Below are 10,322 nucleotides of genomic sequence, written 5' to 3'. Positions count from 1 at the left end.
CGTGAGGAAATAAACTGGGGAAAAAAAGTTCTGAAACTTGTGTTTGGTCGATTATTTCTCTGTTGTTACAAAGCTAATTGGCATTGTATTTTACATCGTTGGAAAGCCTGTTTATTTACCTTCACAATGATGTCCAACTCGTAAGGATCATGCATTTGTGGGATGAGCAGCACAGCTGATAATGTGGGTAGCACCCAAGAAAAAATTGCCAAAATGCTCTGCCAATGGTAAACAGTGTATTCTCCTGTTGGTATTGACTCTTGTTGTGAGTTGTTTGGTGGATTGGATGATTGAACTCTCGATCAGTAACAAGGAACAAACAAGACATATTGGCTATTTTACACTTTATTCATTTAATACACCGTCAGGAGCCTCAGTAGCGGTGGAAGATCCATACGCAGCCGAACTTTTTTTCCAGTTTATAACCGAACTGGCTTAACACAACGGATAAGCAAGACAAAAAGACTCGTTCCCTGACCGGGAATCGAACCCGGGCCGCGGCGGTGAGAGCGCCGAATCCTAACCACTAGACCACCAGGGAGAGATGCTACACGTTATGTTATCACATAACTTAAAGGTAGGGCTAGCTGACAGTTAGTTTATTATCAATTTATTACTTATCGACTTATTGCCAATTGTCCATTTTTCTAATTGCCTGCCAATCAAAACTCCACTCACCAAGTCAAGCTGTCAGTGACTGATAACCTGTGCGCATGCCACCAAGCTGCTCTGCTCCTGCAATGTAGCTATTGCTATGGAGACGTTTTTGAAAAATGAGCAGACCAACTGACAAAAGCCCATCTGCAAAGACTCAGAAGAACTCCTGACCAAGTAAGTAAAACTCACAAGTATGAGTCAGCAAACATAAAGTAAGGTTTTAATATAGTAAATGTGGTATAAAGACATCTTGTAAAAGAGGAGGGCAGCTGTAAACTAAAGCTATTAGAGGGAGGACTTGGCAAGGGAAACTTTGGGAAGAAGTTTGCTGGTAGAATAACGTTAAACGCACCAAAACCTACTGGTCTGAATTCATGTTGCTGATTTAAATGTCACTTTATTATGTGTCTGTATCGGTTTGTCTCCTATAAACTAAACTATCTAACTTTAGCTGGCTGATATCTAACACGGAGTCATGGTTAAAGTCAGTCTTTAGACATCAGTGGGTTAATTAAAGCCTCCCAAAGCCTCATTTTGTGTGACGTCACCGAGTCCCGTCCTTAACCGGTCACCAGGACAACAACACGTTTCCTCCGTGTCCTCGAGCCGCCACAGTCCCCGCCCCGTGCCACAGCAGCACGCGCCGAGGCCAGCCCCTATATAAACCGGTCTGACTATCAGCAGAGACACAGTCAGCAGCAGCGACTTGACCAAGAGAGGTCAACACAGAGATTTCATCCACCAATGGGCCATTGTAACAACTAGCACCTCTTCTACTGCAAGACATCCTTCACCTTACAGCCGCACCCTGATCTCTGAGGTAAGTCAAACATAATTAAGGGTTTGTAACATTCAAAAGTTTTGTGTGTTTAAACATGTTTTATCTCACAATTGTCTCACAACACCTGTCTTCATCACAAAATACAAAAGATAGTTTTTCTGCTGGGATGTTTTTATACTGTTCGTTAGTGAGGGTATACCTGCCTGTTATATCCACAGGTGACCTTTTTTAAATAGTAGATTATCTCTCTAATGCATGTATTCATTTTATAAGTACATGCAGTAAACACTAGTTAACATGCAAAACTGCCTTCTGGCTGTTGTGTAAGCGTTTAAATACATCAGCTGCTGTGTTTATCTACTGTAGGCTTTGAAGTGCAAACTTGTTTGGTCTGTTCCTTAAAATCCGCCACCCATCTGCTGCTCACCTGGTGTTAAGCTTCGCAGCCTTCAGCTGGTTCCCAGGCTGTTAACATACTTTTAAGAGTCTGAAATACATGTGAAATATGAAATGACATGTTGACATATGTATGACATGTTCTAATATCACCACATGTTGCTGCACTGTGAATAATATCTGAAAAAGTTTTTTTTGGGGCTTTTTTTTTTGCATAAAAAAAATTAGGTAGAGCCAACTGTAATTTCCTGGCTGAACACAGCTTGGACGTCTACCAGCAATACAAATATGCCCTCTGTGGCAAGAGCACTGGCATTATCTTTAGCCAGAAACTTCCATGGCCATGCAGCCAGGTCGTGCACTAAGTTAAGTTCATCTAGACATGTGGACACGCTCCCACACTCCGGTTATTTGAGTCATGGGGTAACCAGATTCTAGGAAGCACCTGTTTCTGCTTTAGCACTCTGCAGTGAAGGCACGTGGACAGGAATGAAGTACAGAGGGCATGAATGCATGCAGCAAAAGCTTCCCTGAAACCGGTCCTGAGTGACATGTTGTTCTGTGAATGCTGTCACTGCGGATATGTTTTCTCATGTCATGTCTCTATAGCCCCAGGTAGTATCCATGTACTGGGGTTATCTGGGGATAACAGTATAACAATATGCACAAAATTCAAGATATAAAAAATGAAGGAAATAAATAATGGTGAAAATACAACAGTATCAGTTTTGTCATTTTATCTCCAGCCTAATAATATCTGCAATTTCCTCTTGTCACTCCTCCAGGTTTCCATTTTCCATCTTTGAGCGGTTTTCCAACTAAGGTCTGAGAAAATGGCAGCAATTCCATCTACTGGCTCCCTCATCGCCACCCATGATTACTATAGAAGTGAGTCAGACGTGGCTTATATGCATTTATATTGCATATGGCATCTTTGATTATTTTTCATTCTGCATATTCTGACAGCAGTATTTTTATTCTCCCCGTGGAAGCCTGTTTTCACCTTTGATAAGATATAGATATTTTTTACTAAAAGGAAGTGTCTTTATCTCGTTATTCCAGGGCGCCTTGGGTCCAACTCCAGCAACAGCTCCTGTGGCAGTGCTGAGTACACAGGAGAGGTCATTCCACACCACCCAGGTACACACAAGAACAATGTTCAGTTTTGAAAGTGTGAAAAAAGTGACGTTTCCCTTCACCAAACTGAGCTCCTGTCTAAAATTCATTATGTCTTTTTGCAGGACTTCCAAGACAAGATTCTGGTCACTGGTGGACTTCATTTTTCTTTGCAAAACAGAACCAGCCCGGCATGCAGAACGGATCTGAAACTCAAAAGTGAGTGTCATAATATATGAACATAACTTGAATTTAAGCTAATCAGGTGCAGTTACAGTGTGATTTTTTTTTTGGAGGGTTAAACTAACTTTTCTTTGTGTTGCAGGAACGGAACCTACACAGTGGCTGACGGCCAGGTGACCTGCATCGCCAGGGAAATGGTTTTGAACAGACAAGTCAGTGAAAGCAGTGAAAATGGAAAGTCTGAAACATCGAGTCCTCCCCCTGCTTCCTCCTAGACTTCATCCCCAGCCAGCGCCTCACCTTCCTGCCTCACACCTCCCTCACCCTCAGCTCGCCATCCATCCCATAGCCCAATCACTGGAGATGGAGATGTTGATGGTGTTTGTTACCTTTAGTCAATGCTTTTTCCATTTTGCCCATGTATAGTATTTTTTATTATGACCAAAAGTTTAAAAAAAAGTATGTAAAAAGTTTTTTCATTTTATTGTTCTTGTGACTTTACACTGTTGATGATGATAATAATAATAAATAAAATGCGTACAGTCAGCACTTGCAATGTGTTTTTACTGATCCCACACAGCTATTATCCACCTTTGTTGACTGGTTGCCTAAAAAAACGTATTATTATTAATATTATTGTGTTTTCCTTATTATAATAAACCTCAAATCTTCAGTGATGTTGTCACCTCCATTCAGGTGACCCACACAGCAGAGCAGCTGTTTTATAACTCTGTCATGGAACACAAGCAGCCTATTTACCCACCTAATCTGTTTAGCTGTGATATGATTAGCAGCAATTAATGCAGTTGTTAATACAGCTTACATAATGCTGCACCTTAGCTTTAATGTGGGTCAACAGCTTAGCAAAGGTTAAAGGTTTACATAAAACAATTACATTGAAATACATTCGTGTTTTTGGTTCTCCAAATGTATAAATGAATTAGGAAACAGCAGCCAAAGTTAGCTGACCTAAACATTTATTCAAGATATTTCTGAAAGCAGGTCACTGGTCAGTCACTGCCAGCACCGACCTGCTGCTGAGTTTGTCACACACCCTTCCAGAATAACTGCACGGCATAAAAATAAAGCAGTCTACCTGCTGCTATTAAATCTTACACTTGGAATTGTTTTAAAAGACATTTTTTAAATGCCTTAGCATATTGTTGTAAAAGATTCAGTCTTTTCACTTTACAAATGCTGCATGGAGAGAGCTCCCCTGCAGTCTGTGTGTGTTTTTACTCATATGCAACATGTTGCATTGACAGTTTCTGGACTAACCACTGTGCCGAAAGGACTATAAGTGGCAAAAAACTTAATGAAATATTAACCAAATATAACTGTAGTAGGACCAGGTTTCTAAACCCAGTGCCGCAAATCCCTTGTAAAACCAAATCTTTATATAATATGTTATCATTTTGGACCTTAAAGATATTCTAATTACTGTGAAGACATGGGGCAATGCTAACTGTTCGAAGGATCAATACATGCACTGATTCTCTGAATTGACTTTTCCGTTAGTCATACTAAGGGAACATTTTGCAATGTGCAAACTGACAACTAAGAATAGACTGATCAAAGTCTGTTACAGTCCAGTTCTGTTGTAAGATAACCTTTCCATTCAAACAGGATGGTCAAACAGTTCCAGTACTGTATGTGGAGCATTTAGACCAACATACTAGGGCAAATGTTTTGACATTTAAAGGACCAGAGACATGATTCATGTCTCCAGACCTCTTACCCATTTAAAAGGGGCATGATCTGTCCTGTCTGCCGTCCAAAGCTGCACTATTTCTGGCAACGTATCAGAGAAGCACTTGGGTCTAAAAGTGTCCTGTGATCCCGGCCAAGTAGCATCACTCCCATGTCACCTAACTGACACGGGAATCTCCCATCATGCAGGTCTTTTTTTATGACTTCAGACGTCCCTCCAGGTTTCTCTGTGCAAAGTTCACAGAACACAGTGAAGGACGAATGACCCAGATTGTCTATATCAAAACAACACAGTTGCAATAACCACAAACAAAGCACTAGATCAAGGGTCAAAAACAAACAAAAACATGAGCTAAGTTGCTTGTGATGCTGCAGGAAGAAGCAGGATTTATATGATTGAATTACAATTTGTTTTATTTTTTATTTCAGAGTTGAGGATTTACTTCGGCGTCTTCTATTTTTCGGATTTTTTTGGAAAGTCAGAAATAGGGTAGGTTACTTAGTGCAAGGACCTAAAGGCAGAAATGCAATAGAAAGTGCTTATGTTACCTATAGGGAAAGATTTTCATCAGTAACTGCTTTAACGCTAAATGTGCTTGATGTTATTGCTCCATTTGATTTAACTGATCACAGATCAGTGAAATGTTACAGTATTATGAGGACTATGACTCTCTGCCTTGACAGTTATTTGACCAATAGATGCCTTGCAGTCACATGACTTGACATAAAGATGCCTGTTGTTGTCGCCGCCACGTTTTGTACCGATGTTACATGCTAAATTGCGAATCCTGCTATACATCAGAGCGGCACATACGGGTACTTCGCAAAAAGTCAAGGCAACGCCCCCTTTTGCGGGATAGAAAACCGAAGATCCCATCGACTTCGATGCAATTTGAAGTATGTTTGGATTGTAATTTTGACAAATTTGCATGCATTCCTCTCTTGTTATACAAACGTTTGTTTTATACACATGTCTAATGCGACCTTGCCTGAACCTGAGTGTTCGTGATACCTTAATGAATTAAGGTTGATCGCCGCCATGTCCCTTCAGTCTTCCCCTCTCCAACACAGTGGCCAGATATTGCTTATCCAGAAATCTCTACATATTTGATTGAGTCACATTAAGCTAAGTGTTGTCTGTAAATAACCATAGACAACTACATTATATAGCAGGGGTGGGCAATTATTTTTCCTGGGGGGCCACATGAGAAACCCAGTTTGTTGCCAGGGGCTGAGGTTTGTACTTTGGCTTGATTCATGCATCCTTCACAAAGACAAATCTGTCCGATTCCAGCCTTGCTGAAGCAGCCCCAGATCATCACCGATCCTCCGCCAAATTTTACAGTAGGTGCGAGACACTGAGGCTTGTAGGCCTCTCCAGGTCTCCGTCTAACCATTAGACGACCAGGTGTTGGGCAAAGCTGAAAATTGGACTCATTGGACTCATCAGAGAAGATGACCTTACTCCAGTCCTCTATGGTCCAATCCTTATGGTCTTTTGCAAACCTCAGCCTGGCTCTTCTTTGCTTCTTTGGTGCTCTGACAATGTTCCCCAACTCTGAGGAGTGTTTTTTCCAGCAGGATAATGCTCCATGCCACACAGCCAGGTCAGTGAAGGTGTGGATGAAGGACCACCAGATCAGGACCCTGTCATGGCCAGCCCAATCTCCAGACCTGAATCCCATTGAAAACCTCTGGAATGTGATCAAGAGGAAGATGGATGGTCACAAGCCCTCAAACAAAGCCGAGCTGCTTGAATTTTTGCGCCAGGATTGTCATAAAGTCACCCAACAACAATGTGAAAGACTGGTGGGGAGCATGCCAAGACGCATGAAAGCTGTGATTGTAAATCAAGGTTATTCCACCAGATATTGATTTCTGAACTCTTCCTAAGTTAAAACATTAGTATTGTGTTGTTTAAAAATGTATATGAACTTGTTTTCTTTGCATTATTCGAGTTCTGAAAACACTGCATCTTTTTTGTTATTTTGACCAGTTGTCATTTTCTGCAAATAAATGCTCTAAATGACAACATTTTTATTTGGAATTTGGGAGAAATGTTGTCAGTAGTTTATAGAATAAAACAAAAAAATTCCTTTTACTCAAACACATATCAATAAATAGTAAAACCAGAGAAACTGATCATTTTGAAGTGGTCTCTTATTTTTTTCCAGAGCTGTATATACAGTATATATATCTTTTAATTAATGACCATTAACTTTAGACAATGCAAAATGTTGTATGCTGATGATTCAACAATATATATGGCAAAATCCACCACAGTATTTGAATGTTGAGAGTCCGCAATGATTTTTGTTGCTTGTATCGAGGATTGGACTTCACAAAGTGGAGCTGAATATAAATTTATCTTTAATCATATTTCTTTGTGATGCTTAATGAAACACTATCCTCAGGTTAGAGTCTTTTTTAAACCGCCATCTGCTGGAATTATAGTCACTGGAAAGTGGTGACAGCGTTCCTGCACATGAATGGACTCAAAGATAAATGGGGAATCTGGGTCAAAGGCATCGGGGTCATGACTATGACTCAGGGCTGCCCAGGACGCGTCCAACCCCCAGACTCCCACAAAAGTTCATACTGCACAGATAAGAGGAGAGCAAAGATAACATCTACCATTATTCTCAGTATTAGCACACTTGATATTTGTCTTATCGGGTGAAGGGGTTCAGACTGTCAGACTGGGCTCACGTGTCATCCTGTTTTAGATCTGTATTTGATCAGCAGCATGAGCAGACAGCGTGAACCACTGAGCTTGTGTGTGTTCACGTGTCTCTCAGGGACTTCAGTGTCAACACAAAGTTTCACTATGATCGATTATCTCTGCAGGCCACAGTTGTTTATTTGTCTTTCTTGTCTGGATCAAGTTTGGGAATTTTTTTTTTTAAACATCCTGGAAAACAGATTTCAAATGAATTTGATCTGAAGGTTGGCTTAGGTCTTACTGGTTAGGTTATCATAAATGCAAGTGCAGTTACTGTTTAAGGGCTGATGTGATTTTAGTTAATGTTATCACTATAAAACTGGTTTGTTTTATAAACTGTTTAACAGCTGCAAATTAAGTTTAACAATGGTTATTATAAACTAAATTATCAAGTATAAATGTGTGCACAATATTTATTCCAGAAATTGGAACAAGATCAAATGATTGGATTAGTGATCCCCTATGGCTTCTCTTTTGACTAAATAAAAACAGTGGGTAGCAGTGGGGGAATGTAACTAATTACCAGCCTGGTCTCCTAAAAATACCTTCCCATATTACGAATCTGCATTGTCAGTTACATTTCGAGGGAACATATTTTCTCCTGGATTACATTTGTTTTTGACGGTCTCACCAAATGGCATATGAATTGGCACAACAATTTGTAAGTAATTTTGCGTGCAATGACAACGTCCTTGTTGTTTGTGGCGTGTCATTTCATGCCATGTAGTCTGTACTGATTGCAATGTAAACGCAATATGCTACGCTCACAGCTAGTGACGTAGAATAAATAGTGAGAAAGACTGCTGAATGTTTTCTGTACTTATGTTTTTTATGTACGTATTTTACTTAGTTTATGTATAACAAACACAGGACTTTCAACCAGGAGACGTGTTTGTGGCCGGTGTTCGTGTCGTGCTGTTGAGTTTTGAAGTTACATTAGTGGAGTTTGTGATGTGTTTTCCGTACTTACGTTGTTAACGTAGGTATTTTAATTATAGTAGATTGTGGAATCAAAATGTTTGTCTCTCTCATATTTTTTCCAAAATAAGATCCCATGGCGTCCACTGGAAGGGGCGGGACTTCACCTCTCTATACTGGACTAATTTCAAAAATAGTTGCCCCCATTTGTCACATAGACACAAAGATATGAAAAATGTGGTTCAGGTTGAAAAATACCGAAGTTACCCTTTAAGTTAACATTTGAGATACTTGTACTGACTTGAGTGTTTCCATTTCATGCTGTTTTACACTTTTGTGAAATATTGTATTTTACTCCACTGCATTTATTTGACAGCTGGAGCCAGTAGTAATAATGATCCAATAATATGATATATAATCACATAAGACTCACAGGGGTCATTTTTCTGTGTTTTATGTTTGATACTCTAAATGCAAATGATGATATCATTTTCAATGCAGGACTTTTACTTATAATTGTGTATTTTTACAGTGTTGTATATTTTTACAAAAGTAAAAGACCTGAATAGGCTACTTTTTCTATGACTGGTGATTAGAATTTACTATAATCTGTATTTTCAAAATATGTTTCAAGCAAGCATTGTAACTGTGTCGGAAATTGTACAGTTAGGAAAAGTTATACTGTAGATACATGTAAACAAGAGAATAATGAGGTCACTACTGATGTGTTTTCACCGTGTGACAATATTATCTTTGGTCTGCTGGAACATAGCGTCCGTTTTCTCACAGGAGAATGTGTTTGTGAAGCCAGCTGTAACTCTTCCCAGACTTAAATGAGGCGAGCCAAAACATTTGACTTCATGTTTTCATGTTCACCTCAGGATGAATTATAGTAACTTCAGTAATCCATGAGTTTGTTTTATGACCCAAAATCTGCAAAATGAATGACCTTACCATCAGACCAGCTGTTTTATTGTGTTATTTAGTGTGAATTAGCATATGTTAGCATGCTAATGCGCTAAACTAAGATGGGGAACATGGTAAACAATATAAACAACAGTATGCTAACATTGTTTAAATGGTGCAAAACTATAGAAACACTTATTCAGCAATAACCTGCATTGTTTATTTAGTTTATGACTTTTTCAATCCATACATGCATAGTTTCCCCTTTCACTATACTTGCATGTTGTGTGTATTTGTATGGATACAGGGCATTCAGAAAGTTTTCAGACCCCTTCACTTTTTTAACATTTTGTTATGTTGCAGCCTTATGCTAAAACTGTTTAAATTCATTTTTCACTCATCAATCAACACTCAATACCCCACAATGACAAAGAAAAAACGGAATTTTAGAAGTTTTTGCAAAGTTATTAAAAAGAAAAAACTGAAATATTTGACATAATTGACATAACCCTTTGCTACGACTCTTGAAAATGAGCTCAGGTGTCTCTCATTTCTCTTGATCATCTTTGAGATGTTTCTTTACCTTGATCGACACCATTGAAATTCAACTGATTGGACATGATTGGGAAAGGCACACACACCTGTTTATATAAGATAACACAGCTGACAATGCAGGTCAGAGATAAACAACCGGAGAGACAGGATTATGTTGAAGCACTGATCTGGGACAAAACAAATCTGCTGCATTGAAGGTTCATAAGAGCACAGTGGCCTCCATAATTCTGCTAGAAACAACCAGGACTCTTCCTAGAGCTGGCTGTTCAGACAAACAAGATCCTGTGTGGAGAAACTTCCAGAGGGATAACCATCACGCACAATATACCATCCCAATCCCAATGGGGAAGCATGGTGTTGGTGGCAGCAAACTTGTGT

The 10,322-nt window shown here is 39.4% G+C and overlaps 2 protein-coding genes and 1 non-coding gene across 7 annotated transcripts in view; 2 read left to right on the top strand and 1 right to left on the bottom strand.

Annotated features, from left to right (window-relative positions):
• Positions 1–469: 469 nt before the first annotated feature.
• trnae-cuc (transfer RNA glutamic acid (anticodon CUC)) lies at positions 470–541 on the bottom strand. The gene has a single exon. It is a non-coding gene; the product is annotated as a tRNA-Glu (tRNA).
• Positions 542–717: 176 nt separating this feature from the next.
• The window catches only part of LOC141772483 (uncharacterized), a 75,375-nt gene continuing 65,770 nt past the window's right edge, over positions 718–10,322 (top strand). For all 5 annotated transcript variants that reach the window (XM_074643496.1, XM_074643492.1, XM_074643488.1 and 2 more), the window contains exon 1: positions 718–831. The gene's annotated coding sequence lies outside the window, so the exon portion shown is untranslated. The remainder of the gene's footprint in view (positions 832–10,322) is intronic.
• On the top strand, positions 1,330–3,682 carry ppdpfa (pancreatic progenitor cell differentiation and proliferation factor a). The gene is made up of 5 exons (XM_074643513.1): positions 1,330–1,477; positions 2,620–2,722; positions 2,897–2,974; positions 3,076–3,169; positions 3,276–3,682. The coding sequence occupies exons 2-5, from the start codon at positions 2,668–2,670 to the stop codon at positions 3,406–3,408; spliced, it is 360 nt and encodes a 119-aa protein (XP_074499614.1). The 5' UTR covers positions 1,330–1,477; positions 2,620–2,667; the 3' UTR covers positions 3,409–3,682.

This window comes from Sebastes fasciatus, chromosome 8, assembly GCF_043250625.1.
Source record: "Sebastes fasciatus isolate fSebFas1 chromosome 8, fSebFas1.pri, whole genome shotgun sequence".
NCBI lineage: Eukaryota > Metazoa > Chordata > Actinopteri > Perciformes > Sebastidae > Sebastes > Sebastes fasciatus.
The sequence above is the reverse complement of the archived record's forward strand: the minus strand, read 5'-3'. Positions and strand labels throughout refer to the sequence as shown.

What these genes read in the sequence shown, in the direction of transcription:
- ppdpfa (XM_074643513.1), top strand. Translation starts at nt 2,668, where the DNA reads ATGGCAGCAATTCCATCTACTGGCTCCCTCATCGCCACCCATGATTAC. An exon ending in CACCCATGATTACTATAGAA is followed by an intron (nt 2,723 to 2,896) that starts GTGAGTCAGACG and finishes TCGTTATTCCAG; the next exon opens with GGCGCCTTGGGTCCAACTCC. An exon ending in AACGGATCTGAAACTCAAAA is followed by an intron (nt 3,170 to 3,275) that starts GTGAGTGTCATA and finishes TTTGTGTTGCAG; the next exon opens with GAACGGAACCTACACAGTGG.